The sequence below is a fragment of the Lutra lutra genome, chromosome 16 (genome assembly GCF_902655055.1).
Source record: "Lutra lutra chromosome 16, mLutLut1.2, whole genome shotgun sequence".
NCBI lineage: Eukaryota > Metazoa > Chordata > Mammalia > Carnivora > Mustelidae > Lutra > Lutra lutra.
Window position 1 is genome coordinate 20,487,066 of NC_062293.1, and position 18,518 is coordinate 20,505,583.

At 44.6% G+C, this 18,518-nt stretch overlaps 2 protein-coding genes across 3 annotated transcripts; one reads left to right on the top strand and one right to left on the bottom strand.

Annotated features, from left to right (window-relative positions):
- The first annotated feature begins 524 nt into the window (after positions 1-524).
- On the top strand, positions 525-11,617 carry KLHL11 (kelch like family member 11). Of its 2 annotated transcripts, XR_007123533.1 has the most exons (3): positions 525-1,114; positions 6,142-7,800; positions 9,736-11,617. XR_007123533.1 is itself a non-coding variant. In XM_047708621.1 (2 exons), the coding sequence occupies exons 1-2, from the start codon at positions 570-572 to the stop codon at positions 7,721-7,723; spliced, it is 2,127 nt and encodes a 708-aa protein (XP_047564577.1). In that variant the 5' UTR covers positions 525-569; the 3' UTR covers positions 7,724-11,617. The 2 variants fall into 2 exon arrangements, 1 of the variants encoding a protein (XP_047564577.1); XM_047708621.1 differs by having other exon boundaries at positions 6,142-11,617.
- A 141-nt stretch (positions 11,618-11,758) lies between these two features.
- KLHL10 (kelch like family member 10) lies at positions 11,759-18,504 on the bottom strand. The gene is made up of 5 exons (XM_047708622.1): positions 18,147-18,504; positions 14,228-14,717; positions 12,892-13,509; positions 12,423-12,572; positions 11,759-12,195 (listed from the first exon to the last, which is right to left on the bottom strand). Exons 1-5 carry the CDS (start codon positions 18,338-18,340, stop codon positions 11,821-11,823), a joined length of 1,827 nt encoding a protein of 608 aa, XP_047564578.1. The 5' UTR covers positions 18,341-18,504; the 3' UTR covers positions 11,759-11,820.
- Between the last annotated feature and the right edge of the window lie 14 nt (positions 18,505-18,518).

The window sequence follows — 18,518 nt, forward strand, 5'->3', positions numbered from 1 at the left end:
CACAATCATTTCATTTAATCCTCACAGCCATCTCCCAACATAGATACTATCCCATTTTTATAGAAGATAAATTGGCTCAGAGATACTAAGTAACTTGCTCACCCTCAGCTGCTTAGCTGGGTCTCGGTAACGTTTACTCCAAATTCATTTTATCAGCACCACGCTCTAACCAACTGAGCTAACCGGCCAGATTCCAAATTCATTTTAAATCTAAATTCATTTTAAAAATTTTAAAGTAGAAGTTCACTGTTGCCACCCGAGACACTAACCACGGGTTGATGATCGAGGGTGGCTTTTGGTACGTAATGACCACGAAGAGCATGCCACTCTAAGGGGCAGGAGACGAGCCACCCTCTCACTGAGACTCGCCGTGTGGGATGTCTAGGGGAGCAGCACCGTTGAGCCCTCTCCAAGGTGGGACGGCTCCGGGCGGGCGCCGCCGCGCGTGCGCACGCCACGGGCGCCCGGCTCCGCCCCGCGCCCACTATTTATTCCCAGAATCCCTCTGTGTCGCACCAGAACGGCTGGATCGTTCTGAGACTGCGGAGGTCGGGCGCGGCGGCGTCAAGATGGCGGCGGCGGCGGTGGCTGCGGCCGCAGCGGCCGCAGCAGCCGCATCTCTTCAGGTGCTGGAGATGGAGAGCATGGAGACGGCCGCCGCCGGTTCGGCAGGGCTGGCCGCCGAAGTCCGAGGCAGCGGCACGGTGGACTTCGGGTCTGGGCCCGGCATATCTGCAATGGAGGCGAGCGGGGGCGATCCGGGCCCGGAGGCCGAGGATTTCGAGTGCAGCTCTCACTGCTCGGAGCTGTCTTGGAGGCAGAACGAGCAGAGGCGCCAGGGCCTCTTCTGCGACATTACCTTGTGCTTCGGCGGCGCTGGAGGCCGCGAGTTCCGGGCCCACCGCTCGGTGCTGGCCGCTGCCACTGAGTACTTCACGCCCCTACTCTCGGGCCAGTTCTCGGAGTCCCGCTCGGGCCGGGTGGAGATGCGCAAGTGGAGCTCCGAGCCGGGGCCCGAGCCCGACACGGTGGAAGCCGTTATCGAATACATGTACACCGGGCGCATCCGCGTCAGCACGGGCAGTGTGCACGAGGTGCTGGAGTTGGCCGACAGGTAGGCGGGATGCGGAGGGCCTCGCGCCGGGAGGTGGAGATGTCCCCCCACCTCAGGGTCGCATCCAGGGAGGGGACCGGGGAGGCAGTGCTTACGGGTTTCGACCGGAGGGAGCCCCGAGGAAATGCATTTGTTTGATACTTATTGAGCGCCAGCTGTATGCTGTTGGGCAGCCGCTGCACGGGGTACTGAGGATGCAGCGGCTGGTCTGACGAGGGCGCCCTGCTCTTAGGGAGCTCAGATTCCAGGTGGAGGGACAAAGGCAATGAAAAAGAAAGTCTGCGTGTGATCAGTGCTGTGTTGACATTTTAAAAGGATGAAAGGATAGTGCTTGGGTTGAGGAAAGACCTTTCTGAGGAGGTGACATTAAGACCGACCTCCAAATGACAAGAAAGCCCTACCGTGCAAAGATGGGAAATGGACATTCCAGGCAGATAGCGCAAAGGCCTTCTGGCAGGACCCGGTTTGGCTTAAAGAACTAAAGGAAATATCCAGCGGAGCTGGATCTAGTCTGTGAAGGGTGTGTGAAACACATTGAAATAAGAAGTTTGATTTTTTTACTGTGCGATGGGAAGCTGGGTGAAGAAATCTCCTGATTTAATTATTATAAAGGCCGATTCTGCTGCTGTGAGAAATGGACTGTGAGGGGTAGGAATGGATGTTTCAGAGAATGGTTAGGAGGCAGGTGAATGCCATTTTTAGAGTTGTGGAGGAGTCTGTTTTGGCAGTATTGTGTTAGAGGTACATTATTTTAACAAGTACCTATTGAGTGCCTGTTACGCATCGGATCAGACCGGGTTCTCCGGTGTTGGAAATTTAGTGGTGAACAAAACAGACAAAAGCCCCTTTCCTCGCTGCACTTACCTTAGTAGATGGACAATAAGTAAGTAAAGTAGATAGCAGGGGACACCTGGGTGGTTCAGTAGGTTGAGCCTCTGCCTTCCGCTCAGGTCATGATCCAGGGTCCTGGGATCGAGCCCCATCAGGCTCTCTGCTCAGCAGGGAGCCTGCTTCCTCCTCTCTCTCTCTGCTTGCCTCTCTGCCTACTTGTGATTTCTGCCTGTCAAATAAATAAATAAAATCTTAAAAAAAATAATAAAGTAGGTAGCATGTCAGATGATTGTTACAGCTTTGATGAAAAGTACAGCATGGTAAGGGCATATAGAAAGTGCTGGTGGAGGGGCGCCTGGGTGGCTCAGTGGGTTAAGCCTCTCTCCGGCTCAGGTCATGGTCTCCGGGTCCTGGGATCGAGCCCCACATCGGGCTCTTTGCTTGGCGGGGAGCCAGCTTCCCCCTCTCTCTCTGCCTGCCTTTCTGCCTACTTGTGATCTGTCAAATAAATAAAATTAAAAAAAAAAAGAAAGTAAGTGCTGGTGGAGAAGAACTGTGTTTTTTAATACATAGAGAATGTCTAATGAAGAAGGCATTTTGCAAAGAACTGAAGGGGATGAGGTGAAGAGTATTTTAGGTAGGGAACGCAGGTTGGAAAGGCCATGAGATGGAGCTTATCTGGATGTTAGAGAATAGCAGGCCAGTGTGGCTCCATCAGATAGATGCAGGTGGAGGCTCGTGGGAGAGGCCCCTCAGGGTGGTGATGGGGATGGGTCTAGTTTCCATGGAGCTTGGGTTCCAGAGGGCTTGCAGCTTGCGAAAGGAGTTCTTACTCTGAATGAGTAGGAGATGGGAAGGTTTGGGGGCAAAGGAATGATGCAGTCTGATTTGAAGAATCTGCCATGTTGAAAAAAGGATGGGGTTCCTGGGGCAGAAGCAGAGAGATTAGGAGGTTGGGATGGTGGTAGAGGCTTGGATCAAAAAAAAATAAAGGTGATTAGCGCTTCAATTCCAGATATGTTTTGAAGGTAGAAGGGACCATTTGCTGATGTGTTTGATGTAGAGTATAAGGGAAAAGACTGCTAGTTTTTTTGATCCAAGCAATTGGTAAGATAGGGTTATTTATTTATTTATTTATTTAGACGTGGAAGAATGTAGGAAAGCAAGTTTGGGAGGAAAATGAGGAGTTTGGTTTTGGCCCAGGGAGTGTCTGAGGAGGCAGGTGGATGGATATAAGAACATTTGGAGCTAGGGATTGGGAGGAATATGGCATATAGATGGTAATTAAAGCCATGGAACTGGATGAAATTACGTAGGGAGAGAGTATAGACAGAGAAGGGGCAAGACTGAGTCCTGGCAGCCACCTGGGTAGCTCAGTGGGTTAAGCCTCTGCCTTCAGCTCAGGTCATGATCCCAGGGCCCTGGGATGTCAGGCTCTCTGCTCAGAGGGGAGCCTGCTTCTTCCTCTCTCTCTGCCTGCCTCTCTGCCTACTTGTGATCTTTAAAAAAAAAAAGTTATTTATTTATTTGACAGAGACAGAGATCACAAGTAGGCAGAGAGGCAGGCAGAGAGAGAGAGGAAGAAGCAGGCTCCCCGCTGAGCAGAGAGCCGGATTCGGGGCTCGATCCCAGGACCGTGGGATCATGACCCAAGCCGAAGGCAGAGGCTTTAACCCACTGAGCCACCCAGGCGCCCCAATAAATAAAATCTTAAAAAAAAAAAAAGAGAGAGAGAGAGATTGCATCCTGGGGTTCCAAAATGTTAAGGAACCAGCAGAGGAGATGGGTCTCAACAGAGTGCAGAGGAGAGAGTAGCCTGAGCATGTCACCTCTGTCAACCATAATAGATTGTTGGATTTGGCAATAAGAGAGGTCCTTGATCGCATTAACAAGAGCCTATAAAGAGGGTCAGAATAATGATACACATGGAAATATTTGGGGAAGAGTCAGGGGAGGTCTCCCTCCCCCCCAAGATAGGAGATATTTGAGCTTGTTTGTGTGCTGGAAAAAAAAAAAAAAAAAAAAAAAGAATCAGAAGAAGAGGAGAAATTGATGTTATAGAATTGGAGGAATAATTGCAAGAGCAAAGCCCTTAAAACCAAGAAGGGGACAGAACCCGTATTTAAAATGGAAAAGTTGGACTGGGAATGCAGAGTTATAGTATAGACCTGCAGGCAGATTGGGTGGTGGGGAGATGGAGTGTCTGCCTGATTGCTTCTGTTTTCTCAAAGCCCAAGGTTGGGTCATTCATTAAGAGGGTGAGGAAGGATGGGGGCAGGTATAGATCTGAGAGAGGGAGGTTTGTTGAATGAAAATGGGTAGAGAAGGGTTATTGGAATCACTCAAGCTATGTTTATGTCTGTTGTGTGGGCTTATTTTTCAAATTTGCCCCTGCTTTATAGGGGAATTGGAGGTGAGGAGAGAACGTTCCAGGCAGTTTACTTAAAACTCTTAACTTCTCTCCATCTGCTTTAGCAGCTGCCTGGTGTTAGACAGTGTTCTAAGTGTCTTGCAACCATCACATCTAATCTTACCCATCATCTCTGAGGCAACATTCCTCTCCCTACCACCAATATACTGTTGATCATACCTTCCTTCAAGGATCCTTTCAAGGAAATAACAGGAAGTGTCCAGCACACTGCCCAGAACATGGCAAATGCCTAGTATATGCTAGCTGTTGTTTTCATTTCATAGAGCAGTGTTTCCAAACACCCTGTGCAAGGGAGTATGTGTCAGTGAATTTAGGTGAGCACACAGCTCCTCCTCAGCTGCATGCCAAACCACTTTCATACCTTTGTTACTGTTGTTTGAGTTTGCCTTGCCACCCCCCCACCCCCGATTTAGAACCCCGCTCAGGCCACACCCTCCCAGCACAACCCCCGACCCCCATTGGCAGCTGCCCAAGGAGAAAACTGGGGAAGAGGAGATTAAAATCTCTGACAGGAGGCTTCCACTGCTGTTCCTTCTGATATTTGAGCAGACATAGTCCCCCAGGAGCCACAGCTCCTGTACCACTTAGTCAAGGCCTAATAAAGTATCTTCCCTGAGACCCTGCCTCATTGAAGAAAAGGCAGGTGATTGACCAGGGATTAGGACAGGAATGGCATAGACAAATTGGGATTGGGATTTGTGCCTTTGCCAATAAAAATAAAGCGTGGGACTATTGCATTTTGTTTTTTATTAAGTTTTTTATTTTAGGGGTGCCTGGGTGGCTCAGTCATTAAGCGTCTGCCTTCAGCTCAGGTCTGGGGGTCGGGGATTGAGCCCCGCATCAGGCTCCCAGCTCAATGGGAAGCCTGCTTCTCCCTCTCCCCCTTCTTGTGTTCCCTCCCTCACTGTCTCTCTCTGTCAAATAAATAAATAAAATCTTTAAAATAAAAAAAGTTTTTTATTTTAATTCCAGTATAGTTAAATACAGTGTTATATTAGTTTCAAGTGTACAGCAGTAATTCAACAATTCTATACGTTACCCAGTGCTCACCATGATAACTGCACTCCCCAATCCCCATCATCCATTTCAACCTCCCCCTTCCCTTTGGTAACCATCTGTTCTTTTTTTTTTTTTAAGATTTTATTTATTTATTTGACAGAGAGAGACACACAGTGGGAGGGAACACAAGCAGGGGGAGTGAGGGGAGAAGCAGGCTTCCTGCTGAGCAGGGAGCCCCATGTGGGGCTTGATCCCAGGATCCCGGGATCCTGGGATCATGACCTGAGCTGAAGGCAGATGCTTAATGACCGAGCCACTCTGGTGCCCCACCATCAGTTCTCTATAGTTAAGGAGTCTGTTTCTTGGTTTCTCTCTCTGCACGTTTGTTTTGTTTCTCAAGTCCTACATATGAGTGAAATTGTATGTATTTGTTTTTTTCGGTTGTACTTTATTGAAGGATATGTTCAGGAAACCTTACATTATGAAGAAATCTCCACTGTGTGTGTGTTGTATGTATCATGTATAATTATATATAAACTATATAATACAAATAATTTAAAGTATATCCTATATAGAGATGACTTTATGCTTTTAAATATACTTTTCAGCATAATTCTTTTTTAATTTGGGGAGCTTTGCCTTTTTTTCAGATGTTGGGCATACAGTGAGATAAAGCTTACCATTTTAATTTGTATAATTCAGATGTTCTTAAAATGCAACCACAAAAAATATGCACATTTGAAAATTTCTTTTTCTTGATTTTTAGGTTCCTTTTAATTCGTTTAAAAGAATTTTGTGGAGAATTTCTCAAGAAAAAACTTCATCTCTCCAATTGTGTGGCCATTCATAGCTTAGCTCACATGTATACCTTGAGCCAACTTGCTCTGAAAGCTGCCGATATGATACGGAGAAATTTCCACAAAGTAATTCAGGATGAAGAATTTTATACTTTACCTTTCCATCTCATCCGAGACTGGCTGTCAGACTTAGAAATTACGGTGGATTCCGAGGAGGTTCTTTTTGAAACAGTTCTGAAGTGGGTTCAGAGAAATGCCGAAGAGAGAGAAAGATACTTTGAAGAACTTTTTAAGTTGCTGAGATTGTCCCAGATGAAACCTACTTACCTTACTCGGCATGTCAAACCAGAGAGGCTGGTGGCCAATAATGAAGTTTGCGTCAAGTTAGTGGCCGATGCAGTAGAGAGGCATGCTCTGAGGGCTGAAAACATACAATCTGGTACCTTCCAGCACCCCGCCTCTCATGTCTCATTATTACCTCGCTATGGGCAAAACATGGACGTGATCATGGTTATTGGAGGCGTGTCAGAAGGAGGGGATTATTTAAGTGAATGTGTGGGATATTTTGTCGATGAGGACAGATGGGTAAACCTGCCCCATATTCATAATCACCTTGATGGACATGCTGTAGCAGTAACAGAGTCCTATGTGTATGTTGCTGGATCAATGGAGCCAGGGTTTGCTAAAACTGTGGAGAGATACAACCCAAATTTGAATACATGGGAACATGTTTGTAGTCTGATGACAAGGAAGCATTCTTTTGGCTTAACAGAAGTCAAAGGGAAGCTCTACAGCATTGGAGGACATGGCAACTTTAGTCCTGGCTTTAAAGATGTGACTGTTTATAATCCCGAGCTAGATAAATGGCACAACTTGGAGTCTGCACCAAAGATTCTTCGAGATGTCAAAGCGCTAGCCATTGAAGACCGGTTTGTGTACATCGCTGCCCGCACTCCTGTGGACCGGGACACGGAAGATGGACTAAAAGCTGTAATTACATGCTATGATACAGAGACTCGACAGTGGCAAGATGTGGAATCTTTGCCACTTATTGACAATTACTGTTTTTTCCAAATGTCTGTGGTCAATTCAAACTTTTATCAGACAGCATCATGCTGTCCTAAGAGTTATTCTTTAGAAAATGAAGAGGCAGTAAGAAAAATTGCCAGTCAAGTTTCCGATGAGATCCTTGAAAGCTTACCTCCAGAAGTCCTAAGCATCGAAGGAGCAGCCATCTGCTACTACAAAGATGACGTTTTCATTATCGGAGGCTGGAAAAACAGTGATGATATTGACAAACAGTATCGGAAGGAAGCCTATCGATACTGTGCGGAAAGAAAGCGGTGGATGCTTCTTCCTCCCATGCCACAGCCGCGTTGTAGAGCCACGGCTTGCCACATAAGAATCCCATACCGGTACTTGCATGGCACACAGAGATATCCCATGCCTCAAAACTTAATGTGGCAGAAGGACCGGATCAGACAGATGCAAGAAATACATCGGCACGCCCTAAACATGCGACGAGTGCCGAGCTCTCAGATCGAATGCTAGGTTCTCTAAAAGGTGCAGCTTGAAACAGTTGTACCTGTTTCGTGAGGCTGAGGAGACCCAGACTGTTACTTGAAAAAGTATGTCGATAACTTATTTTCTACCTAAACTGATTATTGCCTCATATAAAGGAAATATAGTTAAAAAACTGAAGAATGGGAAACTCGATTTAGTATGTGATAACTTTTGTTGGTTTGTAGTCTTTCTGTCTTTGGTTTGTGTGGGATGTGCTAGCTAAATGAGATCTTACTAGTGACAAGCGGAAAAACCAGGGATAGTCACTTCGCTGTTTTTCTGCCAACAAGTTAAAACTCCTTTGTCTTAGGGACTTACTGTTTTGAACATGCTTTAAGCAACAGTTTATTTGCACATTTACTTTGATATTCCTTTTGATTTTTTTCCTGAATGGCTGGTTTTGAAAAGGGCAGATTTTATGCATTGAGCCCTCATCTGCAGGAGGTGTGTGCAATAGTGAGAACTGAGATTTGAAGGGAAAAGCACAATATTTCAGCAAGATGATTTCAGAATATTTGCATTGGTGTTTCTTTGTATGTGTTTATCTAGAAATTCTGTTGTTTCTTTCTAGAAGAGATGACTGATGAGAAATTTGTGATCGGCTCATTATTTTTTGAATATTTTTCATTTCTTCAGCAACTGTTACAGACTTGGAGCCATTGCTCTGAGATGATGGTAGTTGACAAGAGTATTGATCTTTAGCTGATTGGTTTAATACAGAGGAAGTTATATATGTGAAATTTGTTTCTTGAAGAAGAAAAGTATTGTTCGTATAGACTGAGCAATGAAAGGCATTAAAACATTTAAACACTTTCTTCAGGAGTTGCAGGCTTATTTGAGGATAAATTACTGAGTGTAAATAATGCCTATGACAATCGACACTTAATGCCTTCAATTTTAAATTTTGCTCTAATGTATATTGTATAGAATCCTCATTCCTTTCTAAAAGAAACGTTTTCCAAAATGGGAAGGAAGTGACAATTTAGAGAAATTGGTTAAAGAGAAGCCTTATTGTTTCTCAACCCTGGTTGTTCTCCTATTTTATCCAGTTGCCCTAGACTTTTATTGGAACTTTGACCTTGGAATACTAAATTTAGGTACACAACTATGGCTCTTAAAAATGTATTGCTTTAGTTACTATTTATTTTATGCATTTTTCGATTCTCGAATGCACTCCGAAGCTTTATACGAATTAGCACTCAGTTAGCTTAGGGGACTCTTGCCCTAATGTGTTGCAAAAGGGGTCCATTATATGTTTCTTGTTTCTTTCAGAATGTCTGTCTCCTTAGACATTCCAGAATGCTGTTCTAGACATATTGAATTCCAAGTGCAGTGATTTTTTTCCCCTAGTCCGTTATAATTAACCTCCTTATTGTATCAAATATCAAAAAAAGCACAACCAGAAATTTTGGCTCTCAGTTTGCTGCAAGACTATTAATATTTAGCCCTTGGACTCTATACCAAGAACTTCCCTGAAATTTCTAAATTAGTATTCCTGCCTAGGACAGTTTGTCAATAAATATGTTGGAAATCCGCTTTAAAACCATTTCATTTCAATTGGGGTGGGGTAGTAAACTTCAAGTCTTATTTCTGTATGAAGATATATTATCCTATGCCACATCTACCATTTTATCAATTTCCATTTGTAGTTATTTGGGAAAAAGCCATTTCTGAGAAATGCTAATTCTGAGTTGAGAGAGGTCTGTGCAAATGAGACAGAGAAGCTCACTGAGTGATGTCCCCTCCCTGATAGACTGTGGCAGCCAGTGCTTTTCTTGGTGGAGAAATGATTTGGTAGCTCACTACAGTGGCAGTTTCTCTGTAAAAGGTGTGATTTAAGGTTTTTGGATCTTATCTCAGAGTTGTCTTCTGAGACATTGTTACCAAGTTATTTGGGGGGTGGTCTTTCTTCAGGGGATGTGACAAGTTTTAACTCCTCTAAGATTTAGGTATAATCTGGTTTTGAACACTTGATTGAAACTGTTGTTTTTTTAACTCAGCAGGCTGCCTAGGCCATGGCTGAAAAGAAGGGGTAAGTCCTTCCTTGCATGATGTGTGCAGGTTTTCCTGACAACTGGATTTCTGATTTTCAGATTTGAATTCACATGTGTGACTTCACATCAATAACTTGTGTTTCTGAAATATCCCAACTAACTTGTTAATAAGGAAGGAAACCAGATTTGCTTAAATCTGTTCAAGGCTGACATTCTGGAATCTAAACTGGAAATAACTTCCAGAGTATTTAGAAAGGTTCTGACTATGATCACAAGCCTAAAATGGCTCTTGGGGAAAGAAGTTTCCTTTTTGATGAAAACTTAAAGAATGCGTTTGGTAATTTAAGCAGTTAAAAATAGAGCTTTAAAAAGGACAGCTTAACACATATTCAGCAGACCTTATGTGCTCGTTGTTGCTTTTGTTTTTGTTTTGTCGAAGGAAAAAAGAGGAATTGAATATACCAAAAAGTAATGCCTATATATAATTTTGAGTGCTACTTCTATCTTAGAATGGATATTCCTTAACTATACCTACCCCACCATGGTTTTAACAAAACAAATCTGTGGTATGTATTGAGAATGTCAGTCGTGAGCTTAGTGTTTAAGTAATACCTCTCACTTGCAGTTTGCATGATTAGTCTTGTATATCTTGATATCCAACTTTGCTTTTGCTGTGCCAATTCAAAAATATTTTGCTAACAAATCTCAATTCATTGACTTCATGATGAAGTTTTGTTTTGGTCACTCAGTTTTATATAGTATTGTTGGGACCAAAAACTTTTAAAATACTTTTATATATATAGAGAGAGAAAACAGAGGTTTGAAGTTGGAAAGATAGTGTTTATCAAAGATTTGTGTGCTTTTGTTTTTTAAACTCTTCAGGCTGCTGGTAAGGCAGTTTCTAGGGCACACTCTTTTCCTCTTTGTTTCTTGACTAGTGTAGCATGTGCTGTGTTTTAAATACTTCATTCTCTGCTTCATATTGTTCTAATAAGACACTATTCTGTAGGTAGACAAGCTAAATTGTATTATTTTAGTTACTTGGCCTAACAAGCATAACTAAAGGGACTTTTTTTTGTACTTTCATCTAATTAAGCTTAAATAAAAAGGGCATATTGGCCACACTTCCTGTCTTTTGAAAGTCCTCAGAATTGTGAAGCAAGGCCTCTGCCTTCACTAGGAAAATAGGGTATTTATAGGTTGCCATTTAACTGTAGAATATTTGAGAAGCAGTTCAGGCTCTCCTTTAATTTTCAAACATTTTGGTGCGGCCCACCACTCCGGTTTGTCGCTTTCTTGAGAATAGTCCATTTTTGTTGCTGTTATAATGCCTATATTATAATGTGTTCTGGTCATTGGAAACAAAACAGCTCATAGTTGAGTGAGTAATACAATAACAGTAACATAATGTAGTAGTCATCTTGCTTCAAGGAATTTAATTAGATAGCCAAATAACGGCTTTGTTGATTACCTTGGTAGGGCTTTTGTCTTACTCTCTGAGCATCACTACGAATGTCTGACATTGAAGCACATACAGTAGAGCACTTGTTGTGAACTTAATCCTCCTGCATAATAATGCACTTGTGAAAAATTAGGCTTGCTTGATGTTTGAAGATTATCATCCATGTGCTAGGGCTCGTTGAGTTATTTGTAAAATACATACTTAGTTCAAGTTGGTACACCGTGAGTTTTTTGGGCTATCAGTATACTGAAAATATAATCTTGGCTCTCTCCCTTTAAGTCAGAGGAGATATAGAATTTAGGACGCTTTGAGACATTATATTGTAAAATAGCTTGTTTTATGTTCCTAAATCTATCTTGTTCTGTGTTGAAGCTATTAATTGTCTCAATGTAAGTTTTAAATAAACATATTTCTTTAGAGCTGGTTTGCACTGTGTGATTTTTCTTTTTTAATGATGCACTGTTGGTTGTAAATGCTTTCTTCCTTCCCTCTTACTCCCTCGTTCATCCAACCCTTGGCTCCCTTAAGTTGAACATTTCCGAGTACTCTTACAAGTTTAAACACTGCATTTATTTAAAAAAAGAAGTAATTCTTATTGCTTAGACTTTTTATTAGCTAAATGAAGAAGCTCATACAGGTAGGGTACTTGTCGAAGCGGAGTACTTTACTTCATCTCGCAGTGCTAATCCTGTGAAGTTGTCCCGTCTAGCCGCATATTCCCCGACGTTGGCCAGCCCCGGCACCACACAACAGCTCAGAGCGCTGCGGTAGATGCTCATGTCATGGGCGTCATACCACTCGTCCGTCTTTTCATCATAGCACTCCACATTAAAGGTGGTAGTGAAGCCATTAAAGCCGCCCACCACAAATAAGAGGTCGTCTACCACCTCGATACCAAAATTGCTACGAGGATTAAACATAGTGGGGATTGTGCGCCAAGTATTAGCCACTGGGCTGTAGGCTTCTGCACTCCTAAGTCGATTTGCTCCATCAAAGCCACCTACCTATGGACAGCAAGGGAAACACGGTTGACTGTTAGCCATGGCTTCTGTGCACAGAGGAAGAGCCCACCATTGGGGGTGGGGGCGGGGAACCAGTGATTTCATACCTCCCTCTTTCCACTATTTTCCACAGGGAAAAAATGCTTTTCAAATGCTTACCAGCAGTGTAAATCTATTTGCGACCAAAAAAGCTAGGGTTATCGTTTCGGTGTGATACGAGATAAACTCACCGCATATACATGCTCTCCATAAGCAATTACGCCTATTCCACTCCTCCTGCTTCTCATGGGTGCTATAACTGTCCACTGATTACTCTCAGTGTTGTACACTTCGGCTGTGAACAGACACTCGTTTCCGTTAAAACCGCCACATATGTAGACCTGTGTGGAGAGAGGCGCAAGGTTACTGAAATCGTCACCACTGGGGAGTGGAAAGAAAGGGTGTGTATGTGGCGGTGATGAGGGGAACCCTTCTGATGCCAGCCCGTACGATCACTCTTTCTCCTGTGTGTGCATACATCGCTTTTTAATGAGTAAAATGTTAAAGGATAGTTACAAAGGGCCACTTCGTCGTTTGAGGACGGAGTTAGTCCTGCAAAGTGAGTGCTGCCTCTTCTATTTTCCACCTGCCCCCCCCCCAAAAAACAAAGAAGAGCATTACTTCTGGACGTGTTCTCTGCCCCCCCCCCCACAGTCCTACCTTCCCGTAGAGTGTTGTGGCACTCGCGTCACTCCTCTGCTCATGCATAGGGGCGATGAGCGTCCACTGGTTGGTCTCGGGCTCGTAACGTTCAGCAGTGTTCAGACGCACATAGCCGTCAAATCCTCCCATGGCGTAAATAAAATTGCTGAGGACTGTCACGCTGACGTAGCAACGTCGGGAGTGCATCGGGGCCACCTGATGCCACGTTTTCTTGACCGGGTCAAAACGCTTAACGCTATTGAAATAGTCTACACTATCGAACCCCCCAATGATATAAACGTAGCCTTTCAAATAGGCTGCCCCGTGGTAGGCACGGGGACTCTCTTCCTCACAAGTGACATTCACCCATCTGTCTGCCCGAGCATCGTATGCCTCAATGGCATTGGTGGGGCTCCCACCACTCCAGCCACCAATTGCAAATAGGATGGCATAGGGCAGGCGGGGCCTGGTGAGTGGGTTGGTGAAGTCAGAATTAGAGGGTCCATTCATGTTGAGGTCATACATGGCCTTTAGGGCATTGATGATGACTGGCTTGCATTCCTCACTGTCTTTGACATAGTCGTTCATCTTCACATTGTTCATGAAGTACTCAGCATGCATTAGGGCCAGGCGAACCTAAGAAAGAAATACAGAAAGTGAGATGAGGTGAGGCTATCTGGAAAACCCTTCTCCATATCTCCCTGCTTACAGTCTGCCTTTGCGTGGCAGCAGGGTCATATTTTGTGTTTGAAACTTACAGCTCACAGTTAAATACAGTTTGAAACTTACAGCTCACAGTTTTGCGGAGGTGGTATACATTTGGATGCTGAGAATGAGCTAGATAGAAGGGACCTCAAATGATCACAGAGCTAGCCCCCTCCTGGGCCCCTGGGTAGTACTATCAGACCAGAGAAAGCTGTGGTGGTTGTTCAGTCATTGAACATCTATGTTTCTCTGTATAAAATAACACAGATTAGCACCAAATGGCTGTAATTGTATATAATACAGTTTGGTGTCTATCCCACTTCTACCTGGGGTTTGGGGAAACTCACAGAATAAAAATGGGTGAAAGGAAGGCCCTTTAGAATTCTTTTGAAGGCCTTGCCATCTCCTTCCCCCACTGCCAGGGAGAATTTTGGTCAAAGAACATAAATGAGGTAGAAGAAGCTAGCAATGTCAAGAAAGAAAAAAACCCTGCAAAATTCCACAGAATAGTAGCCTTCTATATAAGTGTATGTGAATACAGCCCCAGAATCTGCCGAACAGCTGAATGTGGCTCTTCGCACAGTCCCTCCGGGATAAATGAACCAAACATGAGCAACTAAGCATCCCACAAAAAATAACTAAACTTGACCTTGGGAAGCAAAACTGAAATATGCTGCTTCCTATTTTGGGGGTCATGAGAAATCCATTTTAAAATGGCCTCAAATACAGCATCTTCTTGTTTGACGTTGAGCTCATCTTTCTCAATGATATCCTTCAGTTCAGTGACTGAGAGCTCTAAAAACTCGGCCGAGACTTTCACCATCTCCTCAAAGTTGTGCAGTATAAACATGTAGGCCTTCTGCCTCAGCTCGGGACAGTAGTAGTAGTCCGTGAACTTGCAGATGCCGATACAGTTATCCAAACACAGCTCCGACTTGAGGAACTCACAGCAACCCCTGACAATACCCATGATGTTAAATTGGTCTGCAGCAGCCAGCAGCTTCTCCACATTGTCCGGTGTGATAGGGACGGTCCGGGTGTATGCATATTCAATAATTAGCTTCATCATGTCAGGGGAAATGCCAGGAATGTTGTATACCTTCTTTTCAGTGTTGTTCCAGCCACTTGTAAACAAAGCTCTGGAAAAAAGAAAGAAACTAGCAGCCACTGAAATATTTCTCTCCAGTTTAACAGGTTCTCCTCCCACTGTCTTTCGTCAAGGAGAGTTTGGACATTGCCCAAACAGTACACAGTGAGTATGTTAGAAATAAATTGGCGTGAGGAAGGGGAGGGGGCGGGCAGACTCTGCATCTTATACAGTGGGCAAGAGAACCTTACCAAGAACTTTGATTTTGGTCACTCTCCTTATCCTCATGAAAACTAGAACTTTTCCCTATTTTGTGGGTGGAAAAATTAGGATCTAGAGCCGGGAATAAGACCTAGAGCCAGGAATAAGACCTAGATGTCTTCTATCTCAATCTTGCTTAAGAAAATTAAACTTGAGGGGCGCCTGGGTGGCTCAGTGGGTTAAAGCCTCTGCCTTCGGCTCAGGTCTTGATCCCGGGGTCCTGGGATGGAGCCCCGCATTGGGCTCTCTGCTCGGCAGGGAGCCTGCTTCCTCCTCTCTCTCTGCCTGCCTCTCTGCCTACCTGTGATCTTTGTCTGTCAAATAAATAAATAAAATCTTAAAAAAAAAAAAAAGAAAATTAAACTTGAGCAAGATGGTTTTTTTTTTATTTTTTATTTTTTAAAGATTTTATTTATTTATTTGGCAGAGAGAGATCACAAGCAGGCAGAGAGGCAGGTAGAGAGAGAGGAGGAAGCAGGCTCTCCGCCGAGCAGAGAGCCCGATGCGGGGCTCGATCCCAGGACCCTGAGATCATGACCTGAGCCGAAGGCAGCGGCTTAACCCACTGAGCCACCCAGGCACCCCAAGATGGTTTTTTAATAAGTACCGTTCAACCAGCACACACCCAGAATCTGATCACTCCTCACCTCTGACTGCTACTTCCTTGGTCCAAGCCCCCACCATCTCCAGCCTAGATGATTGGGAGTAACCCTCTAATGGATGCCCCTGGTTCTGCCCTTGATGCTGCCAGGGCTTACAGTCATACCCCAACCACCTTATGAGTTTATGTACCCTTCCACCCAAAACCTTCTGCTGACATCCATTCTTTTTTTTTTTTTTTTAAAGATTTTATTTATTTATTTGACAGACAGAGATCACAAGTAGGCAGAGAGGCAGGCAGAGAGAGAGGAAGGGAAGCAGGCTCCCTGCTGAGCAGAGAGCCCGATGCGGGACTCGATCCCAGGACCCTGAGACCATGACCTGAGCCGAAGGCAGCGGCTGAACCCACTGAGCCACCCAGGCGCCCTGCTGACATCCATTCTTGCTCAGAGTAGAATACAAAGTGCTTGCCAGGGAGTACAAAAGTCCTCAGATCTAGACCAGTAATACCTCTCTGGCCACTTCCTCCCACTGTCCCCCTCATTCCATTCCAGTCCCACCAGCCTTGCTTTCCTTGAATACACCAGAGGTGTTTCATTTTTGGTCCTTTTGTACCTGCAGTTGTCTCTGCCTGGAAGGCTCCCCGCTGCAGATCTCCGTATCTCACTCCCACATCCCCCTTAAAGTCTTTGCTCAAATGTCACTTTGTCAGCAAACCATCCTATATAAAATCACCACCTTTCTATTTAAAATCTCCCTACCTGGGGCGCCTGGGTGGCTCAGTTGGTTAAGCATCCGCCTTCTGCTCAGGTCATGATCCCAGGGTCCTGGGATTGAGTCCTGCATAGGGCTCTCTGCTCAGAGGGGAGTCTGCTTCTCCCTTTGCCTGCCCCCAACCCCGCTTGTGTGTGTGCTCTCTCTCTCTCTCATAAATAAAATCCTTAAAAATAAATAAAATCTCCCTACCTTCCTTTTTTCCACCTAGCACTTGCGATCTGCTATTTTTTTATTTATTGAATGCCTATTCCTCCTACTAGAAGGTAAACTTCATGAGAAAACAAATGTTTATCTCTTTACTCAGTGTTTCATTTCTAGTACCCCAATAGTGCCTGTCATAAAATAGGCACTCAATAAATAATTATTGACAGTGTACTATTCCAGAACTATTTATTGGGCTTCTACTATATAGCTATGTACTTTTTTAGGTGTTGAACAAGACAGAAGAAACTGCCCTGATAAGTTTTTCCTCTTTTTTTCCAGGTGGTTTAAGAGAATATGGGCTTGGAAATGAGATTCTTCCCTAGATCAGGGGTCTGCAAACCTACAGCCTCTGGGCCAGATTTGGTCCACCTCTTATTTTTGTACCACCTACAAGCTAAGAATGTTTTCTACTCTTTAAAAAATTTTTTAATTATTTATTTATTTTTAAAGATTTTATTTATTTATTTGACAGACAGAGATCACAAGTAGGCAGAGAGAGGCAGACAGAGAGAGAGGAAGGGAAGCAGGCTCCCTGCTGAGCAGAGAGCCCGATGCAGGGCCTGATCCCAGGATCCTGGGATCATGACCTGAGCCGAAGGCAGAGGCTTTAACCCACTGAGCCACCCAGAAGCCCCCCATTTTTCTTTAAAGAGAGAGAGTTGGGGTGGGGTGGGGTTGGGGGACAGGAACAGAGGGAGAGGGAGAGAATCTTAAGCAGGCTCCATGCCTAACTTGGAGCCCAACACGGGACTTGATCTCAGGCCCCTGAGATCATGACCTGAGTTGAAATCAAGAAGTTTAACCACTTAACTGACTGAGCCACCCAGACACCCATTTTTTACATTTTTAAGTGGGGAGGTTTTGCAGCACCTGGAAATTATAATAAATTCAAATTTCAGCATCTATAAGTCATTTTTATTGGAACACAGCCATGCCCTCTCATTTAGTATTGTCTATGGCTGCTTTCCCACTGTAAAGGCAGAGGACAGTCATTGTGACAGAGGCTGTATGGCCTGTAAGGCTTAAAATATTCACTACCTGGTCTTTTGTAGACCCTGTTGTAGGTCTAGATGAAATGAGAGTTTTTAGCAACAGATGGAACACATGTATCATGTTCATTGGAACTGAGCACTCAAACATTTTCAGCTCATGAACAAAATAGCTCTGCCGCTTCCTGGGTCCCAGTGCTTGTGGCCCAAACTCACTTTATCTTCTGACAAACACTTCCTTGGGCCTTCCCGCAGCCTCCTTCCCATCTGCTCAATCCTTGTCAATTCATCACCCTGTTTGAGATAGTCTCTACTGGGATGGGGGCACAAGGGTGGGCAGCACTGTCCTCTAGGTTTAAGTGGGAAATCCAGGATGGGGGTCCAACCTTCCCAAAGGTTAGTTTGGGTGAGAATCAAAGGAAAAAAGCACCTGGCCCACTAAGAGTTGGCTGAAATCCAGTTGGAAAGCAGAGAGGCAGCTCCGGCCCTAGTCATGCCTCTTCAGAAGACAAAGGAGCCAGGCTAGGGGAGCCCAGAATTTTGACAGCGTCCCTAACTTAAGATGATGGGGTGGGATACATGAAATGAACCAAAATGTCTCAGAATGAGCCCAAGTCCCCCTTTGGCTTAGTTTGGCAACCCTGTTATACCTAAAGTAGGAACTGCAGCTACAGAGGATGTTCTTGTGGGCATTGAACTCAAAGCCATTGACCTTGATGACCACGTCGCAGAGCTTGCCCTCTAGCCTAAGCTCGTTGAAGATCTCACAGGTCATCGCACTCATCTTCCTCTCCATGTGAGGCTGGTGGAAACGTGTGGAGGCCGCCGCGCTCTCCATCTCCATGGCACCCTGGGACCAGCGGAGAGAGGCTGCTCTCCTAGGGTGTTGGGGAGGGTTGTGGGGGGCCCCTTTAGCCTGCTGTCGCTCCTTTTCCCTACTACATCTTTCATATAGGGCCCATCAGGCAGCCCAAGTTCCAGAATCCTGGGCCCGCAGTGAGATCACTCTCAGGATTGTGGCC

Excerpts from the sequence above, each read along its gene's own strand:
- KLHL11 (XM_047708621.1), top strand. The coding sequence starts at position 570 with ATGGCGGCGGCGGCGGTGGCTGCGGCCGCAGCGGCCGCAGCAGCCGCA. Across the intron at positions 1,115-6,141 it reads GTGCTGGAGTTGGCCGACAG|GTTCCTTTTAATTCGTTTAA; the intron begins GTAGGCGGGATG and ends CTTGATTTTTAG.
- KLHL10 (XM_047708622.1), bottom strand. The coding sequence starts at position 18,340 with ATGGAGATGGAGAGCGCGGCGGCCTCCACACGTTTCCACCAGCCTCAC. Across the intron at positions 12,573-12,891 it reads CCACAACACTCTACGGGAAG|GTCTACATATGTGGCGGTTT; the intron begins GTAGGACTGTGG and ends CTCTCCACACAG. Across the intron at positions 12,196-12,422 it reads ATGGAGAGCATGTATATGCG|GTAGGTGGCTTTGATGGAGC; the intron begins GTGAGTTTATCT and ends TGCTGTCCATAG.